The sequence below is a fragment of the Taudactylus pleione genome, unplaced genomic scaffold (genome assembly GCF_031769625.1).
Source record: "Taudactylus pleione unplaced genomic scaffold, aTauple2 ptg003972l, whole genome shotgun sequence".
Taxonomy (NCBI): Eukaryota; Metazoa; Chordata; class Amphibia; order Anura; family Myobatrachidae; genus Taudactylus; species Taudactylus pleione.
Window position 1 is genome coordinate 16,559 of NW_028288279.1, and position 22,509 is coordinate 39,067.

General features: G+C 45.9%; 1 protein-coding gene across 1 annotated transcript in view; it reads left to right on the plus strand.

Annotated features, from left to right (window-relative positions):
- The window catches only part of LOC148430339 (hepatic lectin-like), a 31,196-nt gene extending 13,265 nt beyond the window's left edge, over positions 1–17,931 (plus strand). Inside the window, exons 3-7 of the mRNA XM_088466618.1 lie at positions 349–456; positions 8,862–8,897; positions 10,343–10,485; positions 14,719–14,834; positions 16,585–17,931. Of these exons, the coding sequence (XP_088322744.1) occupies positions 349–456; positions 8,862–8,897; positions 10,343–10,485; positions 14,719–14,834; positions 16,585–16,717 (536 nt within the window). The 3' untranslated portion in view covers positions 16,718–17,931. The remainder of the gene's footprint in view (positions 1–348; positions 457–8,861; positions 8,898–10,342; positions 10,486–14,718; positions 14,835–16,584) is intronic.
- Positions 17,932–22,509: the final 4,578 nt, after the last annotated feature.

A 22,509-nucleotide genomic window follows, 5' to 3' on the forward strand; every position in this document is an offset into this window, starting at 1 on the left:
AGTATTCTCTGCACCATTGTTCCCGGCTATGTCACCTGCTCTTCTTATTTGCATGATCAGTGTATACTACATTACTTGTGTCATCCATCAATCTGACTTTCTCTGTATCCTTTTCTGGCCTCCAGCCATCAGGTCTGTCTCTTATGCATATATCACAGGTCACTGGCTGCAATGTTCCTGATTTACAGCATGTAACAATAACATTTCTTCACTTTGCCGCAGATATTGCCTCAGTCATCCAATCATTGAAGTAACAGCAGAGTTTTGTGACACTCACTTACTGCGATGAGGATGATGATGAAGGTCACAGCTTTTGTGATGAACTGTTCCTGCTTACATTTATTTCAGACCATTCTGGCAAGAATAAACTGAAGCTTATTATACTGGTCCTATCAGTTCTTCTCATCCTGATGTTCGTTATTGTGATCATCCTTACAAGTCTATTGATTATTCACAGTAAGTGTTTGTTTATATAGGTATAAATCCCTGCATGTGATATCTTTAGAAAAACTAAAGGGGTCTATTTACTAAGGGAGAGAGATAAAGGGCCTGATTCAGACCCGCTTGTGAGTGCATTGCGCTCGCAAGCGGGTCGATGGTGGCCCGGTGCGCATGCGCGGCGTGCGCAATGCACGTGCGCGAGCCCGTAGCGAGTGAGACCTCCACTCGCTCCGGATCTCACAGCAAAACGGGGCGGCTGTCGATGTTGATCGACAGCTCGCCCTGTTTGTAGGCGGGTAGGGTGGGTGGCTGAACAAACGGAGGCATTCCCGAAGGAACGCCTGCCGTTTGTGGGCATCCCTACTGACATCACTCGTAATTTCAGTAGTGAACTTCCGGCTGGAAGTCCACTCGGCATTGCAAGTGCTGAGACCCTACCTTAGGGGTCTCCTCGCAATGCCGATGGTCGCGATAATTGCAACCATCTCCTGCCCGCTCGCACTAGCTGTGGGTGGGCACCCACAGCTTAGCGAGCGGGCAAGAAAAAAATAAATACTCCTTGCCCTGATTCAGAGCGTGTGCTCGCAAATAGCGAGCGGCTCTGAATCAGGCTAAAAAGTAAATGGAGATAAAGGGCCTGATTCAGACATGCTCGTGAGCGCATAGCGCTCGCAAGCGGGTCGATGGTCGGCCAGTGCGCACGCGAGCCCCGGAGCGAGTGAGAACTTCACCCGCTCCAGGGCTTGCTACAAAAAGGGGCGGCTGTCGATTTGTTGATCGACAGCTCGCCCCGTTTTGTAGGCGGGGAGGGGGGGTGGCTGGACAAATGGAGGCGTTTCCGAAGGAACGCCTGCCATTTGTGGGCGGCCCTACTGACATCATTCGTGATGTCAGTAGTGAACTTCATGTTCTATTAGAGCAGGAAATTCACTTGGGCTTGCGGGAACCGAGACCCTACCACAAGGGTCTTGTCGCAAGCCCAATGGTCGCGATAATCGTGACCATTGCCAGGCCGCTCGCAAAAGCTGTGGGTGGTCACCCACAGCTATGCGAGCGGCCTGGAGGCGGATTTATATTTTTTTAAAATCCACCCTGATTCAGAGCGAGCGCTCACAAATAGCGAGCGCCTCTGAATCAGGCCCAAAGTACCAACCAATCAGCTCCTAACTGTCACTGTACAGGCTGTTTGAAAAATGACACCTAGGAGCTGATTGGCTGGTAATTTATCTCCGTCTACTTTATTTCTCTCCCAGGCTTAGTACATCTACCCCTAAGTTCTGATTACCTCAACATTCTTTCGCAAAATTGTTCTGTACTGTATATTATTGCTGATATTAAAAGCCACCTTGGAGATCTGTGACCTGTATAGAAGTACTTGTGCCTTTGCATGGTCTAGGAAATCTTAGTGATTTATAATATTCATATAATTTACAGAATAGGGTCATTATTCTATATACCCTTTGTTTCATGGATGGTATCATAAACAGAATTTTATGTAACTTACACATACACATATATTGCACACTCTGGGCCTCATTCAGACCCGCTCGCAAGCGGGTCGATGTTGAGGCCCTGCGCATGCACAGCGGGCGCACTGCACTTGCGCAAGCCCCGGAGTGAGAGAGAAATTCTCTTGCTCCGGGGCTCACTACAAAAGGGGCGGCTGTCAATGGTGATCGACAGCTCGCACTGTTTTGTAGGCGGGGTGGGGGGGGGGGGGTGGCTGGCCAAACGGAGGCATTTCCGAAGGAATGTCTGCCGTTTGGGGGCGGCCCCACTGACATCACTCGTGATGTCAGTGGTGAGCTTCCGGCTCTATTAGAGCCGAAAGCTCACTGGGGCTACGGCAGACGAGACCCTACCACAAGGGTCTCATCGCAAACCCCGATGGTCGCAATGGTCTTGACCATCGCAACCATCAACCTGGCCGCTCGATAAAACTGTGGGTGCTCACCCACAGCTTAGCGAGCGGCCAGGAGGCCGGCTCTTTACAGAGAAGCGGCCGCCCTCATTCAGGGTGAGCACTCGCATTTTGCGAGCGGCTCTGAATGAGGTCCTCTTTGAGGAATGTAATAGCCTAAGACTGCAGTTTGTCAACAAATTGCAAATTGCAAGAGTAAAGCTGCCCACACACATAGCGATATGTTACCCGATCTGGCCGATTCTGGCACATTGGAACGACAGATCTTGTAAAATTGTGAGTAAATCGTGAGTCCCCACTCACGATGCGATGCGCGTCCCCGCTGGTCGCACATCGCATCGTCAGATCTGCCGTGCAGTAGAGCAGATCTGACAATTTGGGACGCAATGCACTGTAAACAGTCTGGATGCAGGAGAGATCGTATGAAGATTGGACAACAAATCGTGTGCATATCATATGCAGAGCTGCCGGGGAGAGTTTCAAGGGAAATCGTACACATCGGCTGATCGTGAGCACATCGCTATGTCTGTGGGCACCTTTAAACTCACCAGAAAATCCCCAGACAGCTGCTATTTTAAACCATGCATTGTCACGTCTCCATTTCCTACTTTATAAAATGTAACAAAAACACAACCTAGATAAAGTCACCTGCCCTGTAATCATCTCCAAATGAATTTCATCTCTAAAACTTAAATTAGAATTTGATGCCATCTAAACCATATATCTCTCTCACATTTAATCCACCCACTACTCCTGCAAAGAACTTACAGACAGTGCACAAATCTGTGCAGAAGTTTGTTTGAGCATGTTTGAGGGCATTGCATAGAGAGGAGGCTTGCTAACAGGCCTGAGGGCCAAAGTACCAGCTCCCTATTTGTCAGGTGAACCTCAGAGGGCCTTTGCTGATTTGGGTTAACATGATGCTTAAGATTACCCAATCTCTAAATACAAAATACAGTATTATCCTGTCTGAGTGTAAGCAGTGCTGTACATGCACAAAGAGTACATGGCTGGACCTTTTGCTGCAACTAGAGGAGTCCTCACCTACTCAAATTGTCGAGCAAGTTGTACTGGACAATATGTGCATTCTTTTCCCCCAGTATACATCTTTGGGTGGGACAACTGGATCTTCAAAATGCAGACCAGCTGGTTAACTCTATGGAAAATGTTTAGGCTACAAAGTTGTTACTCAGGTCCCAAGGGTACTTGATATAATCACCCGGAAAGCCTGACTCGTATTCCACAGGGGCACTAGGATGCATCAGAGAGGAGCTCAGCCACTAAACGAGTACTCCCAGCACAAAAAACTTCTACATTTCAGTACTGGCCAAAGCACCAATGTCCTATACACGGTTGTAGATGCCGAGGAATTGGGCCATATTGTTGCACACTGCCCCCTCACTATTGAGCTAATGGTCTCTATCACACACAAAGGAGAGTCTATGTTTGTCCAATCCTGTCTGCTCAGCCAAGTCCAGTTCAGAGTCAGCACAAATGAAGTATAACAGTCTTGCTAGATTCTGGAGGCTTAGGGCCTGATTCAGACCCATTCGCGAGCGGCTGTCCGCTCGCAAGTGGGTCGATGTTCTGGACTGAGCATGCGCACGACGGAGGGAGCTCCGTCGTGCGCATGCGCCAGACGCGACGAGCGAAGAAAAGTCCTTCGCTCGTTGTGTCTGATCAAAGGGGGCGTGCTGTCGATGTTGATTGACAGCACGCCCCCTTTGGTAGGCGTGCCGGGGGCGTGCCTCCCTGACAGGGGCGTTCCCACGGGAACGCCTCCCATCAGAAGCCGGCCCACTGACATCACTAGTGATGTCAGTGGGAGTGATTTTGGCTCTGATAGAGCCAAAATCACTCCGGAGCTTGCGGTTGAAAACCTCAACCGCAGGCTCCGGCTCGCAGTTTCGATGGTCTTGATGGTCAAGACCATCGCGGCCATCAAAATGCACGCTTGTATAGCCTGTGGGTGGTGACCCACAGCTATACGAGCGTCCAGGAGGACGCTCCATTTTCATGGAGGCCGGCCCTCATTCAGAGCGTGCGCTCTGCTCAGAGCGTACGGCTCTGAATGAGGGCCTTAGTAACTAGCTTGGTGGGCTCAGGGAAACTAGGGTTTAATGTGTACATGAGGACATAAAATACTATTCCAAAGCCGGGGTAGATTTCCAGATCCCAAAAGCTTTAGTTTCCCATATAGTAGGAGTAGTCCAGATGGGATGTAATACTGGGAACAGATTTTCTACTTTGGTGGAAGCTGTGGCACAGGAAAGATCCTTCCCCAGATGGAGATAGGGCCTGATCCCGAGCTGGACACCGTAACGATGTTTGCATAGCTGAGTAATTATTTGCTTCTGCACATGCGCAGTCATGTTTATAACTTAGTGTACGCAGAGACCACTGTAGCCTATGGGATTGCTCCTATTTGAGCTGGTATCGGAAAGCCATGGCTCAAATTCAGATCCACAACCACAGAGGCCATGTTTAGAGGATTTTCAGAATAAGACACTGCATCAGAAGTGTAGATTGCGCAAGTGAAGGTGCGCTGATGGTGGGGTGCTTATACTGCCGGCAGAGTTGCACTGTCCACGAGCATTGAATATGGGTGTCTCAGAGCTTGCACAGTCTGTTGTACGCTTGTACACAAGGGGAAGGCTGAAACTAACTAGCATTTTGCTGCCGCTGCGATTTTCCAAAAGTTTGCAGCTGCACATGCATTGGCGTCCACCTATGAATCAGGCCCATACTGTAATAGGGCTTCCCATTACTATCAACCCAATACCCTTTGACAAGGTCTTGAAACAGTTAATGTTGCCAAGGGCCAAAATACTTTGACAGTTGCATTTAGTCAGCCATCCCTGCTTTTAGCACTTGGCACTTTTACAGCACCAGTGAACCACACCATCCATCGCCTGTGCCTTGGCCGGTGTACCAGGACGGTTCTTATTCAGGGCACACTAACTGCTTCTTAGTGGCACTGGACCACTCAACAACAGATACTTATTCTTGGAATCAAAGGCTAGTGGCTGATTGGGGGCTTCTACATATTATGGGAAGGATTTCTGCCAGGAGGCATCTCTGTACAAATCCCTGTGGCTACGGCATTAGTATATTTTCACAGTATGGAGATGTAGTTGCAACAACTGATTGTGCTTCTTGCCCCGCTAATCAGTGAGAGACGGGAGCCGCCGGTCGCCTGCCGCTACGTGTCCTCCAGCCGCTCCGTCCATTACATCTTAGACGGAGTTTAATCCACCTACGGAGCCGCCGATTCATGCAGCCTGAGTGCCCGACTGTCCCCAGCACTTGGCTCGATTGTCCCCGGCACTTGGTTTGAGTAGAGACAGGAGTCTCCTCTGTGGCAAATTCCTGAGCTATCCAGACACCCTCCGGTGCCACGCTGTTTCTGACCACAGGTATAACAACAATCTATTTATTAAAGTGCCTCAATACACGGGACTATACCATATACCTGCAGGTGTTCGCATTGGAACTTTTAGTCATTTCCTATTGTGGATATATGTTTCTAAACACAATCAACTATAGTCCATGACATTTTTTATAGGGATATTTCGCATATATTGCCTTGTCATTAATATCCAATTTGTTTTTATTTTCAATATTATCCCTATTTGTTTAACTGTTTTGATAATTGTTTTGATATACATTTGTGTGGCTTAATGGTGCATACACACGGTCAGATTTTTCCTTCAGATATGAACGATAACGATTTAAAAATCGTTCAGTCGTTCAATCGTTCAGTCGTTCATCTGACAAATCTGACAAGTCTGACAAATCTGACCGTGTGTACGCTCCATAACGCTATAAAGCTGCATACACACACAACGATTTTTTTAATGAACGATTTGAGTAAACGATTTTTTCCCTTGAAAAAATTTACTAAAATCGTTTACTAAAGTTGTTCATTTACTAAAGGTGCATACACACTAGACGATATGCTCCCTGAGCGATATCGTCTAGTGTGTCCCCGGCAGGCTGTGCTCAATGTCGTTTATGACATTGAGCACAGCCGCTGAACGATATCATTAACGATATCGTTCAGCGCCGGGCTCTCTCCCCCATTCCCTGACATGCGGCAACCTGACGAGATCGTCAGGTTGGCCTGCATGTCAGCCCGATGAACGATGATGACGAACGACCCGCGGGAACGCGCGTCGTCGTCATCGTTCATCTTTTTGGGCTTAAAAATGGACGATAAAGTGGACGACTGAACGATAACGATATCGTTATCGTTCAGTCGTCCACTTTATCGCCCAGTGTGTACGCACCTTTAATGTCATGAACGATTTTTATGAACTACAAACGATTTTTGCATATTCCCTTAATGAAAATCGTTGAGTTGACAAGTCTGACTGAACGACAAACTACAAACGTGAACGCGCATGAATGATAATCGTTCATCGTTTGACTCAGAAAGTGAACGATCGTTTAACGATAATCATTAAAAAAATCGTTGTGTGTGTATGCAGCTTATCTATATGTGGATTAGGAAGCTGATCAACTGCTATCTTGCAATCAATCGCTACATTGACAGTGTGATTTAATTTATGTCCTATTACAGATTTGTATGTGTTATACGCTATGGTGGAATAAATTACCAATTTTCTAGAGTATACTTGTATACATCTATATTTGCTATTGTCTATGTCCCAACATAATTATCAGAGCGCAGTGTTTATATGTTTTTTTCTGCTGTTAGTGAGGTTGACAAACGCCTCTTTTCACTGCTGCATTGGTAATTGATTTCTTTAGCCTATTATTAGCGCTAGGTTGTTTTGTGCAAGCTTTTACTGTTTTAGCATTTTATCTGAATTATGTATGTTTAAAGGTTATATACATTTTTGTTATTAATTCAGAAACCTCCTTGTTTGAGTGACAACTAACATACCTAACATGTTTATCTTTATTGCATCCTAGCCCAGTGTTTGTTTTTCTTTTTTTTGCTTTCTCACTTTTTGAGGCATTTGCAAGTGACTTTTTATCACTTGCTGTAGGTGCAAGGGTTTTATTAACTAAGCACCAGGATTGTGATGGTTGTGTGGTTCACACCTCCACTACAGGAGGCAATCGGGAAGCCTATATACCGGCAGCCGGCTTCCCGACTGTCTTATCCCGTCAAGGGAGACCGGCGCCCGGCATCACGATCGTAGTGATGCCGGGCGTCGCGAGCGGACAGCCGCAGGGGGGAGGGTTAGGTTTAGGGCTCCCGGGGGGGACTTAGGGTTAGGCACCCCCCCCCCGGGGGACTTAGGTATAGGCAGCGGGGAAGGGGGTGGTTAGGGTTAGGCACTTGGGGGTGGAAGTTAGGGTTAGGCACCCCTAAGGAGGGTTAGGGTTAGGGGGGTTAGGTTAGGTTAGTGGATACTTACCTATCCACGATCGGGATTTCCAGCGCTGTCGGGCTTCCGCTGCGTCGCACGCTGCTCCTGTCGGGCCGCCGCTGACGGGAATTGGCCGGCGGTATTTCATACCAATTCCTCCACTACATCCTCTTGTGTTTAAGACAAGGTAGAAGTAATAAAAATGATGCTCAAAATTGAGGGGAAGGGGCGCTAAATAGATACAGGTTGAGTCTCCCATATCCAAATATTCCGAAATACGGAATATTTTTAGCTTGACTGAGATAGTGAAACCTTTGATTTTTGATGGTTCAATGTACACAAACTTTGTTTAAGGCACAAAATTATTAAAAATAAAGTATAACATTACCTATAGGCTGTGTGTATAAGGTGTATATGAAACATAAATAAATTTCATGTATGTACACAAACTTAGTTTGAGCCACAAAAGTATTGAAAATATTGTATAAAATTATCTTCAGGCTGTGTGTATAAGGTGTATATGAACCATATATGCATTCTGTGTTTAGATATGGGTCCTATTCCTAAGACATTTGAATATGGTATGCAATTATTCCAAACAACGGAATATTCTGATATCCAAAATACCCCTGGTCCCAAGCATTTTGGATATGGGAGACTCAACCTTTAATATATTAGTAATGGCAGAGTGTGTAGGCGATGACTAACTGGCCCTGTTTCTAAAACACAAATAATGTATTTTCCTAAACAAAATAAATAAAAGAAAAATATATTAAATCATATATTAATATATCAGTGCTGTAAGTAAATTGTCCAGCTCAGATAGCAATGATGTAACCAATAGTATCACGGTCCACAGTTGTGACGCAGAGAAAATATATAACTGTGTATCCTTATTAGAAACAATGTTTCTTTGATTCAGATAATAAACTTTCTGCTATGAACCATTAGACAAATAATAAAATTGGGGATAATGTGTGCCTGATAAAGTAGGAGAAAATGTTACATAAACAATGGGTGTTATGTAGCATTAGTATGTATATAACATTTCCCAGTGTCTGAACAAATCTAAGTAAATTACTTCTCATAACTGTAGTAAAAGTTGCCAGAATTGTTTTGGGTGCAAAATGCTTTGACTCTGTCTGTTTCTTCCCCAGAGACCGAGGTGACTGAAAACTTAGCACAGTATAATGGTAAGAACCCACCAACACTGTATATGAGGCAATTCTATATCTTTGCTTAAATTAGTTGAACTAGTTACAACATATGAGGACACCAGCCAAGAGCGAAAGAGTAGTCGGGAGTTCCCGACCAAAGAACATTGGTGTATCTATAATGAATGCAGATTATACGGTGCACATTAGCCCCTGGGTCGAGTGTGCCCACACCACACACCCATGACCAATAATAAAACTTAACTCTCCAAAGTCAAGCAGGGGCCAGAACTGCAGAACAGCAGAAATCACTGGGAATATGGTGCTGCGGCCATTTTTCCAGGGTTTTGCACATGCGCAATAGAGCAGTCTATGGGCGCCATGTTCCCGGAGTCCTGCACATGTGCAGTAGACTCTGGCACAAAGCTTCAGGTGTTTAACTCACTTCACATAAAGTTATGCCCTGTTTGGCCTGGATTGCCCATTGCTTACATTTTCCAGTCACTGGAGAACAAATATGTGATTGGCTGAGGGGGCTCTAATGCCTTTAAATTTGTTTTAGCAGTTGCACATATTATTTTAATGGGTTGAAAATTATAATCATACAATTGACTAGTACTTTAGAAAACCAACCACATGGAGAAAGGATGGCTTGTACGCTGTCACAATGATATGATGATGGATTTGTCTACTAGTGTGGAGTCTAACACACAGGTGGTTTTCATTAGAGACTCTATCAATAGTATATTGGCTTTTCTGCACCTTGTAAACAGGTATGTGCCCCCTGAACTGGTTCCTAGCATGGTAGGCTGGAGTATAGTCAGCAAGCTGGGTTGTTACATGCGACGGTCTCAATGCGGGAAAAAAAAAGGAAAAACAGAGAAGGTCCTGGTCACTAGCCGAGGTCAAAACTGGAATTTCTGAATGGAGTCAAAAGCATCAGACAAAGAACAGGTCAAAAAGCTAGCCTGGTTGGTTGATGCCCACCTCCAGGCTAATGTAAAGGATGCAAACTTCAAAAGCAAATTCGATTATACACTGAGTCCCAGAAAAGCTTTGCTACAGTGATTCTCTCTGTTAATTGGATATGTGCTACGAATACAGAAATGAATCAGAGAATCTTGCAAACCTCGTATTATATAAGGAGATTAATACAATATGCTGACACTCAGTGGTGTGCATAAATGCCGGCAACTGGCCAGATGGTGATAACTCACACATCGCGAGCAGTACTGGCCACCCTGTGGTTACGGTATGTACTGCAGATTAGAGAACAGACAATAATTCTAAATATCTGCAGTCTGGGGGTTACAAAGTCAGTTACAATAATGAAAAGGATATATAGTATACGTAAATCATTGGCTTATATATATCCCTACACAGGGCACAAACACAGCTGAGCTCAGTCCTGTGCACCAACTTACATGTTGGTTGTGTAACAATACATACATGATTGTGTTCCTAACGTTTATCTGTTCTCACAGACGGATCCTGTGACAGTGGCTGGCTACAATTCCAGGGCAGCTGCTATCTCTTAACTGCTATTAGAAGCAACTGGACAACAGCTGAAACTACATGCAAACTGAACCACAGTAATCTGGTGATAATCACCAGTGAGAAGGAGCAGGTGAGACGTTTCTCCTATATTGCTACATAGTCCCTGTCTCAGGACCTAATGTTACCAGATTTAAATAGTTCAATATGGATATTTATTAAGATGGAACCTTGCTAACTGATGCATACTTGCCTACTTTTGAAAAAGCATTTCAGGGAGATTGTGAAAGCAACACCTATGAGCATGGTGGTAAAGTGGGTGAGTACTGCTACATCTGAGAGGCGTGTCATACAAATAATTTGCATCCAAATATAAATGAGCCCCAAAGCAGTTAGTAAGATCTACTTGTTGATGAAAAGACACTGATACTTTTCAGAAAATGTATGTAGCCATAGGGATCATTGTGCCGGGATGTAGTTATGAGATCGGCGGCCACAATGCCGCTGGTCTCAATCTCGACAGGGAAAGCCTGACATAGGACTTAAGATAGGCGCTGAAATACAGACGCCTATCTTAATCCCAATGCCGGAACACAGAAGGATGGCAGCCCGAACGAGGTGAGTCCGGGGTGCCCTTAGAGTTAGCAGCAGGGAGGGAGAGATGGTTAGGTTTAGGTAGCAAAACAGGGTTAGAGTTAGTTTTTCTTTTTTGGGGGGGGGGTTAGGCACCCCTAGGGGGGAGGGTTAGGGTTAGGCACTACTGGGGGGGGGGTTAGGCACTAAGGGGGGAGGGTTAGGTTTAGGCATGAAGGGGGAGACTTAGGTTTAGGCACTAACAAGGAGGTTTAGGGTGTGGGGTGGGGTGGGTTAGGGTTAGGCCCAGTGGCGTAACTACCGTGGGTGCAGGGGGTGCGGCTGCTATGGGGCCCAGACCAACCCGGGGCCCGGCCTTCCCCCTGCACCTACGGTACCAGGCCGCTGTCCGCTGTCCTTCCATCCGCACCCTCCTCACTCCCCTATCAGTCTCCTCACTCCCCTCTACTGCACTTACCTGCTCCTTGGTTGCGTGCCCCCCCTGCTCCGTGGTCGCGTCTTCCCAGTCAGCTCCGGGCTCTCCCCATTGGCTGATACTGGGAGAAGGTGTGGCCACCTCCTCCCAACATCAGTCAGTGAGATGGAGTCGACCAGGAGGGAAGGTGGGTCTGCCCTGCACAGTGCGACCATGGATCAGGTAAGGCGTGGTGCGGGGGGCAAGAGCGGGACGAGATTGGGGGCCGCGGGCTGAGAGGGGGGCCCATAAAATTTTTTGCTATGGGGCCCCTGTAGGTATAGTTACGCCCCTGGTTAGGCCAGTGGTTCCCATACTTTTTCAAATCACGGCGCCCTAGAGTATCAGCATATTTTTCACGGCATCCCTGGGCCAAAAGTTTCTCATTGAGAAATTTTGAAAAAATTAAATGTAGTAAATTGTGATTATATGTCATTCTTAGGTTCTCTTATGTGGTGGGTGACAGGGCTGCACTTCTTTTTGTCCACATATTGTTTGATTAGCAGCCATTAGCACTGGTTTTGCCTATCACACTGACTAAAAATAATTTTATTTGGTACTGGACCACCAACCCGAGACACCCGCACAAGTGCCCTGTGGCACCCAAGGGTGCCACGGCACACAGTTTGGGAACCACTGGGTTAGGCTACAAGAAGGGAGGGTTAGGGGGAGATATCAACCATTGAGATGCTGCTGTCGGTATGCTGACAGGAAGCATCCCGACAGCCGGCATAACATACCCATTCCCATTGTACCTTATAAACAATACAGGGAAATTATACTAATGATCCTATTTGAATGTAAATATCTCTGTCATTTTTTATATATAACAGCTTCATAATGGGGGTAAGGTGCAATCAGGGAGATTACTAGACTCTTCAGGGAGTCAGGGAGATTAGTACTATTTCAGGGAATCTCCCTGACAGTCAGGGAGAATAGGCAAGTATGATCTGATGGTGTTGGATGGTTGGCTGGAATATTAAGGTTTCCCATGTGAACAGCCTCCACTTTACAGGAAGAGGGAGAAATATTACCAGTCATGATGTCCGTTACATTAGCTTCCTTCAGGAGCACTAGAGACATGACGCATAGTGTGGCTTTCCTCCATGAGTACATGACTGTTAATTATAGCACTGCAGGTTAGACCCACTGAGCTCAATGCGCCCTATGTGGCACATAGGCCAAATGCACACTAATGGGCTGATTCTCAGTCAGATGCTGCACCGTCCCTATAATAACTAGCAAAAGAGAGGGTGTCCTGGGTTGGTGTCACTTTTTTTTTTTTTAATCACTTTTATTTCACTCACCCATGGACTAAAAAATGCACTTTAAAGCAGTCGTGGCATAATGTGATTAAATGGAGAACCCAACGGTATTACCAAGATCCAAATCACAGGTACCTTCAATAATGAAAGCAGCCCTAGCATTCTGTGATGGCATGCAGTACCTGACTCTAGGGGATGCTAGGGCTGCTTTTATGTCCCAATTTCTGCCTGTAGGTGAGTGTAAATACATGGGTCATTTACTAAGCTTGATAGATAGGATGATGTGAAGCATTGCTGTATAGTTGTGATGTCATCCTCCCCTATTAGAGTTTATTAGTGTGATGTCATCCTCCCCTATTAGAGTTTATTAGTGTGATGTCATCCTCCCCTATTAGAGTTTATTAGTGTGATGTCATCCTCCCCTATTAGCGTTTATTAGTGTGATGTCATCCTCCCCTATTAGAGTTTATTAGTGTGATGTCATCCTCCCCTATTAGAGTTTATTAGTGTGATGTCATCCTCCCCTATTAGAGTTTATTAGTGTGATGTCATCCTCCCCTATTAGAGTTTATTAGGAAAGCACGTTCCATAGACTGTAATTAGTTTGTGTCTGTGTTGTTAGCTAATAGACAGCAGGGAGGACTAGCTCATCTATGTCTGACCATCTTATCTCATCACAAAGGAAGAAATGCTTCTTCCACCACAGCTGCTTCCGTCCTGACATAATAAGCCAGGCATGTACCCATACTAATAGCCACAGACATGCAGAATGTAAGGATGCCTCAAAGAGAAACTAGACACATGCTACATGTTTCCATCTCTTCTGGTTAGTGAATGACCTTTATAGTGGATATGTACAGTACCTCTAGGTATATCTGAGTTAGCACCCATGACATAGTCATCGTGTAGCATCTTTCCTTGTCAGCACGGATGTCTGTTGAGGGGAGACCTCTGTTAGTTAATAAGTGGGTAAGTTCTTAATTTTCTACAAGTTGGAAGTACACAACAGTATTCACAACACACAATGACCTGAAGTGAGTACAGATTTGGGGCACGGCTCCTCATATGATAACTTGGAATATGTTTATTAGGACATGTGTCAGTCAGGGGCTTATGCAGAGTTATCATCAAAGCATAAAAACTAGCTCCTGTACAAACCATGCTGCAAGGGCTGCACATGCGTGTGTGTGTGTGTGTGTGTGCGTGCGTGCGTGCATGCATGTAAATCTGTCTGCTTGTTTTACAATGCAAATTTGCTCCATTATTGTTCCTTTTTTTGCTTTATTCTAAACGATACATCGGACACTAAACTGTACAATAATAACAATAATAATAATAATAAGTTGATTTAAATCGTCCTTGAAGAATGAATGTATCCAGCCTGTCCTGGTGCTTCTGCTGAGATATATCCTACATTGCACTGGATAATCAGCACCAGTAATGCCACTTATACAGTAGATGATGACCTCTCCTCTCAGGTGGTTATGGCAGCAATACAGTAACAAACAGTTGTACAGAGATGGGGAGACACAGACACACTCATCTGCGACCTGCTAGCAGCATTAAAATCTGACTCTGCCAAAGGCATGTGGTGAGTCCTTTTTTTGCCACAATGTCGCAGTGATGATGACGATGGCTTGATGATGGCCATAAAGTGTTTGGATACTTGGCAGGTGTATGACAAAGATACATACAACTGAAATATAAGCAGTGTGGGAGAAAAGTATGGTTTTAAAAAGTATTTCTTAACTCTTGAAGTGTGGAGAACTTGCAATGCAAGCAGACTGCTTCCACTGATAGGAGGCTCTCCATCTATCACAGTGTGTGAAATCAGTCATCTATCTCTGCCTCCTCATTGACCAGCCTCTAAGGAGGAAAGAATCAGATCGCTAAGCCGCTGAATGATGGACAGCCAGTGGTGCAATTAGTATTTTGATTCTTCTATATTTCCCCATCAGATTGTCTTCTCTATGAGAGTACACTGTTACTTGTCATCTTTTCACACAATGCCACCTCAACATGTACAGTATTTTCTGTTATTTTGTATCCATAGGTATTTTTGAATTATCAAATGAGTGATAGACACTATTGGATCGGTCTGACTGATATGGAAACTGAGAACGAGTTTAAATGGGTTGATGGAAAAATATTGTCATCAACATCTTTTAGGTAATTTTTTTCATTATTATTTATTTGAAATGTTGCAGAAATTTGCCCCATGAGGTAAATCTAATTCAATACAAAAAAAAAGTAAAGTAAAATCAACATGTCAAAAACCTACTTTATGCCGAAAAATTAAGTTGTATTCATAATACATCAAATATAGATTATAGGGGGTATATTTACTAAGAATCGTGTGGGCTGAGTTAGTATTCCTGTGAGAGTTTCCCCTGATTTTCAATAATGGAGATTTACTAAAGGAAAAAACGGGAGTAAAAGCACAAATCTATCTGCAAAACATGGATGAACAAACAAATAGAAGTCAAAACCCCATCAGCCAAACTCGCAAGTATTTTCCATAGACAGGAATAAAACATGGGGATTTACCTAGAGTCGTGTCTGCTTACACGATTGGAAATGGAGCAAACTTGGGACAAATTAGAAGTTTGAAATAAACTACCTTAGCAGAAGTGTGTTTAGCAGAAGCACTGCACAGATCAGTGTGATCTATACAGACTTCTGTGTATTCTACAGTAATAAAAGGTAAAGCCCATTTACTCTGAGCCCATTCTGGTAGAGGAAAATCAGGGGAAAAACCGATGTGGGGTTCCCCATATTTTCCTCTAACCAGCATCGGGTTGAACCAGCCAGGGTAGTAATGGCACATAAGGGGAACACACAGCATGGGGTCCCACTGCCAAACCATTCTCCCTGGTGTGCCATAGCTCCACCCTGTGCCAGATAAAGCCTTCGGAGGGTGTGGAACATTTAAAACAGGGGGGGCCCCATCCCCACTCCATAAGCCCTCCCCCTCTTGTCAGGACCCCTCCCACTTGTCATTGGGCCTGTCCCATCCCCACTCAATGTCTAGCCCTTAGAAAATGCTCAGGACTACACAGTTCCGAAGTATGCTTGGGCTGGAGGGGGCGGGGCACTGACAGAGGGGGGGGGACCCTGCTCACCATGCCCCTTCCCCTTAATCCAGCTCTGCCCAATGCCCCACATCGTATAATTGGGAACAACAACTAAAAAACTGTCATACTTTTTTCTCTTATAATGCTGACACTTAGACATACTGTGATGGGGACAGTGTCGGGATCCCGGCTCCAGAATCTCGACAGCCGGCATCCCGAAGGTAGGTATTGGGGGTTAGTAGAGAGTTAGGTTTAGAGGTTAGGGTTAGGCACTGGTGGGAGGGTTAGGGTTAGGCACTAAGGGAGGGGGGGTTAGGTTTAGGGTGCGGGGAGGGGGAGGTTAGGTTTAGGCACTAGGGGATAGGTTAGGGTTAGGCACCAAAAATTGAGGGTTAGGGAGAGGTGGAGGGTTAGCATACTGACCAACAAGTGTTGGTATGTTAACCCTGTCGGGTTCTTGGCCTCGGGATTCTTACTGCCGGCATTCCATACCCAACCCACTGTGATGTGACATTGCAGTGGCTTAGCTGCACGTTCTTTTCTCTCTCAGCACTTTGTTCTTCCTCCATATGCGGCTGTGCCCTCCCTTCCGAGTCCCGTCCTCTTCTTCCCTGCAGTCTGTCACTGGGACAGGCCGTGGCTCCACCCTACATTCTGTATTACCATGCTAGCAGGTGTGACTAATCACAAGTAGTGTAGGGTATATGCCCAATTACTTACTCTAGTTCCAGTGCTACTTAGGGTAATATTGTATCAGATGTAGCAGTCACTATACAGAGGAGCTCAGTGCTGCAGAGTGTTATTACATTACCATACAATTGTGTTTTCTTGTTTCTCTCTTACAGCAACTGGAGGGTGGGAAACCCAGATAATAAAAATGACCAAGAACACTGTGTTCAACTGAGGGATTGTGGGAAATGGAACGATGCAAACTGCTCTGGTGATAACTACGCCATCTGCGAGAGGAGCAGCCACTAATCATACAGTGCTAATGTATAAACAGATTTACATAAAATGGGTCCATTATCACAACATTGGTCTGTTCTCTTACACTTCATCCAACACTATCATTATAATATGCAGTAATCTGTTCTGTTACCCTTCATCCAACACTATCATTATAATATGCAGTAATCTGTTCTGTGAGTTTGCACATTATATTGTATCATTTTAACAATGGGGTATTGATTAGCACTACTCCTACAATGTCCGTATAGTATGAGCTTCAACAATTTTCAACATCCTAGACAATTGCTTGAGACATACTGCACAGTGCACTCCCCTTAGCTCTGGTGGCAGCTGATTTCCTCCTCATAGACTGTTGTCTCAGGGCCTGATTCACTACGGATCGCAACTTCGAATGCAATAGCGATTACGCACACAGTTCAACTGCATTCGCTATGCCATCACAGCACTATATAAGGACGCCCACTCTAACTTACACACATTCCTAATGTTTAGCAAGACTGCGAAACTATTGGTAACATTGAGTACCATCGCAGCCTCACGCACACTTGCACATGGTCAGACCTTACTCAGAAATTGCTAACCTCATCGCACGCTATGGGGTCAGTCCTATCAGGTGCAAAGGGTGCGATGTGCCGTTGCAACGGCGTTTAAACGCCGGCAACGGCACCGTATCTTGCACCCTTTGCTACCCGATCCGAGCCTGGATTCACATATTGCTCTGAGCCCTATGGGGCTGCGAGACATATTAGGCGAATCCAAGCTGCCGTAAAGTGCGAGATCATCACGGCTAATAGGATTGACCCCCTATGAGTACTCAAGCTGCATAAGGCATCGCAGTGGATAATTTATATATGCCCCTGTAACAGCGTTTGAACGCACTGACCCGCCTGCGTTCCGCCGACCACCCCCCCATCACCACCCACAAACGGCACTTCCTGTCAGTCAGGTCTGCGTAGTCACTGCAATCGCAGTCCCCATCGCAGTAGCCGGTTTGTGCACACGTGTTGCGGTGCATACGCATGCACAGAACGCAACAATCGGTCGATTGCGTGCTTAAATGTAGTTGCAAACGGTAATGAATCAGGCCCTCAGTCTTGAAAAATAGGTTGTTACAAAAGGGTGAGCAGAAGTGCCATCTAGTGTAGTATTGTAAAATTATTTTTGGGCTCATATATTGTGTGAAAAAACCAATGTATTAAACTTGTACCAAAAGTGAAATAAAGTGCTGCTTATCTGAGGTCCCTTATCCCAAAGCAAACAGTGCGTTGGTCTCATTTCCATGTCATCCAAAACGAAATCATACATCATAGTGCAATTCTGTAAAACTTGTAAATAGTGCTCAAACTTTGCACCAATGTCACCTTGTGTATAAATCATGTCACCAGGAGAAAATTCTACTTCAAGAAAAACCGTTACCCAGGCATGCGACAAACCATTGCCCAAGCAAATACAGGTTATACTGTATGTGTGCTAAATGAGGGCTTAGCTGTAGCCTTATAGGTTTGATCAATAGTTAGATCAAAGGGGGAACTTCAACGTGAGGACAAGAGAAAAAATAAAACAAATATAAAACTGCTCATCTGACCGCAATGTCCTTAATAGCAGCATTCAAATAAGATATGTGATCATGTGGCACCTTAGTGGTTATTGTATGGTGATCATCTGTGGTAATCAGACAATTTCAGCCCACAATACCTGTAGAGCTGACAGATAGGGAGGGAAGATGGCATGCTCAATTTCACCTATACTGGCACATATGCACGCAGTGCTTTACTTCCCGCCAGCTCCGCACTGGTGGTGCCCCAATCCAGCAGCTGAATTAACTTTAGGAGACGGTCCTGGTGCTTGCTGGACTATCTTGTGTGCCCTGAAGCCTTCTTCACAACTATTGAACCTCTCTCCTTGAAGTTCTTGATGATCCGATAAATGGTTGATTTAGGTACAATCTTACTTGCAGCAATATCCTTGGCTGTGAAGCCCTTTTTGTGCAAAGCAATGATGACTGCACGTGTTTCCTTGCAGTTAACTATGGTTACCAGAGGAAGAACAATGATTTCAAGCTCCACCCTCCTGTTAAGCTTCCAGTCTGTTATTCTAACGCAGTCAGCATGACAGAGTGATCTCCAGACTTGTCCTCGTCAGCACTCTCACCTGTGTTAACAAGAAAATCACTGACATGATGCCATCTGGTCATTTTGTGGCAGGGCTGAAATGCAGTGGAATTGTTGTTTTTGGGATTAAGGCCCTGATTCAGAGCCGGACGCTCTGAAAGAGCGCTCGCTCTGAATCAGGGCGTTTTTTGTTTTTTTTTGGAGCGGCCTCCTAAGCTATTGCGAGCGGCCAGGATGATGGCCACGATGGTCAAGACCATCGCGACCATCGGGCTTGCGACGAGACCCTTGTGGTAGGGTCTCGTGGCCCCAAGCCCCAGAGAGGTTCTGGCTCTAATAGGTCAGTGGGGCCACCCACAAATGGCAGGCGTTTGCATGGGAACGCCTCCATTTATGAAACCACTCCCACACCACGCCTCCAAAACGGTGCGAGCTGTCGATCATAATCGACAGCCGCCCCCTTCTGGTGCGAGACCCAGAGCGACGGAGCGCCCGTCGTTAGCCAGGTCTCGTGCATGCGCACGTCGGAGCTGGCTCCGGCGTGCGCATGTGCAGTGGCCTAACATTAACCCGCTCGTGAGCACATAGCGCTTGCGAGCGGGTCTGAATCAGGCCCTAAGTTCATTGTCATGGCAAAGAGGGACTTTGCAATTAATTGCAATTCATCTGACTCTTCATGACATTCTGGAGTATATGCAATTTGCCATCATAAAAACTGAAGCAGCAGACTTCGTGATAACCAATACTTGTGTCATTTTCAAAACTTTTGGCCATGGCTGTACTTTCAGATATGTATATATAAAGATAGCAGTTACCTATAAGAGCACAGGAGGCAAAGGAGCTTAAATAGGATCCTATCAGATCTATAGACAGTGCCAGCAGAACGTACAAGTTAAGGCATATTTCAGCGTTCAGTGGAGAATTTGGGGAGTGTTCTTGGCATACTTGCCGACTATTTAATATTCCTCCTCGGGAGAAGCCCTGGGAGGTAAAGCAGGTAGGCAGAGTTGGGGGCGAATTGCGCCATTAAGCCCTGCCCCCTCATGGGAATTCACCGCAATAATGCATATTTCAACTAGGGGGCGGGGCTAAATCACGCAATTCTCATAGAGAATCGCTAACATTCCCCCCATTCTGCCCACTTCACTAGGAATTTGGCAGAATGCGGGAGGAGTGCCTACCCTTCCAGGGTTGCGGGGGGTTACCCAAAAATCGGGAGCCTCCCGCGGAAACCGGGAGGGTGGCATGTATGGTTCTTGGGGTCCCACTAATTGGCCTATATATATATATATATATATATATATATATATTATGAAGTAAATAATACAGCTATTCTTATAAGCAGGATATTACTCATAGTGAACAACCTATTGCCTATCCTGCTATTTTGAGACTCAGCATATCAAAGTCTCCTTCACGGAAACAAAAGTAATCTGATGTAATAGTTACTTACAGCAGCAGTAAAATGTATACAGTGTAGGTAGTTTTTGGAAATAAGCAGCATCATATTTCAGTTCCTAGCTCAGCTCAGAACGCTGGCTTACACCCCTGTGTGTCTTCCGTAGTAACAGTCAGTCAACTCTTCATTATTTATGACTGAAGAAAAAAAGTTATGTTCATTTGTGGCTAATGCTGAAATATTGATTCAGGATATAGGATTTATAACATGGTCAGAGGAGCTATATACTGTATGTCTGAACCCAGCAAAAAGAAGACGCAGCACAAGTTACCCCTATAGGGGTGTATCTAGGGATCTGAGCGCCCCTGGCAAGGTAATGGACTGGCGCCCCCTCCCCCCATAATTTCATGAAGTGTCCTCAGTAGTAGTCCCTTCTATGCATGGGAAGCAGCCGGGAAGCCGACGGACGCAATCCCGACCGCCGGCTTACCGACTGTTTAATCCCGGCAAGACACTAATGACAGCGGCGCCGACAGCTGCGGGAGTGGAGGGGTGGGGAGTGTAAGGTTAGGGGCCCCCAGTAGTGGTCCACCCTATGCAGTGCCCCCCAGTAGTAGTCCCCCTTATGCATTGCCACCAGTAGCGGCCATCCCCCCCGTAACGTTCCCCCAGTAGCGGCCCCCACAATACAGTGCCCCCCAGTAGCGTCCATCCCCCCCATAACGTGCCCCCAGTAGCGGTCACCCCCTATACAGTGCCGCCTAGTAGCCACACACCCCCACTGTGCTGTGCCAGAATAAAAAAAAAGGCAACTTACCTGATCCCCGCTCCTGCTGACGAGACCGCCGCTGTCCACTCCTCCGTGCCCGCTCTCGCTCTGCTCTATGAGATGGGAGAGACGTCATGACATCTCTCCCATCACCCACTGCGGGGGGGGGGAATTGGAGCCGGAAGGCGGAGCTCATGAGTGAGCTCCAGCCGTCTCCCTCCGTGGACGTAGCAGCCAATGAGAGTTTGTCTGACTCTCATTGGCTGGCTGCTATAACAAACAGACAGCGGCCGTGTTTGTAAACTGTGTAGGGCAGACCACTCTCACTGCGGGCCCGGGGGACTAGCGGGGTAGTCCACCCATTGGCTGCTGGTGGCACTGCCGGACGGCACCCTCCCCCTTTGGCCGGCGCCCCTGGCGAGTGCCATCCTGGTCAATGGGTAGATACGCCCCCTGCTTCCCAGCAGGATACTCAGGTGTGTTATTAAGACGGGATGGATCAGATGTTCTCTTTACTCCCTCTAGTGGTGAGAATGAATATATAAGAATTCTAGACAAGTCTGCATACTAACCCAAATGTTTTTTAAATCATGGTAGAAATACATAGGCAAATGCAGGGGGGGTTTCCGTCTGCCTGGAAACCCCCCTCCACAGCCCAAACCATGAATAGTAATATAATGGAATTTTACTAGCGCTGCATGTTCTGCTCAGTATCATAAATTAAATAAATAGCACCACCTATGGATCTTTCAATATGTATAAGCCAGTAATAAATACACCTGTGCACCAATTAGGGGATTTGGAAAACATGCACTGTTAAGGATGCACTGCTATAGAGTCCAATATTTACATATATGTCCAGAGCAGTGCTAGGTTCTTCTGCTGCTCCTCCAGGCTCCCGGACTTGCTCCCATGCCCTGGAATGGAGCCCACATCTAAAATGAAAACATTCAGCTCAAGCAGAATGGCCCTACTGCCGCATTTAATGGCTTACTGTGATCTCTGGTCCTGTATATGCTGGAATTATGACACACAATACACTCTGTATGACGCATATTAAAGCTGGATAAGTGGTAATTATGCCCTCTTCATGGACTGGCCACACTCACTCTAAAACCAAGCATTTGGAAACCCCCCTCTAGAAATCCTGCATTTGCCACTGAAATTCATATGTTGGTAGCTGCATACTGAAGAAGTTTTGTTTCTAAAGTTGCCACAATTACATATGTATCAGTTGTTTATGTTCTGAAAGTTCTTAGTGAGTCCGGCTGTGTTTACTTCAATCAGAGGCGTTTCAAGAGAGGAGGGGGCCCATGTGCAGCCTCCATTTTGGCCCCCTCCTCTCTCTCGGTGGCTCAGTGCGACACTGAGCACTGTAGATTCTAGCTTCATGCCAGAACCTACAGCGCATGCGCGGGTCTCCGGGAAAATGGGGCCCGCACCTACTTTCCCGAGGACATATTTTCTGCGCAAGTGCAGATCACTGGGAAAATGGCCACCGCCATTTTCCCAGTGAGTGTTT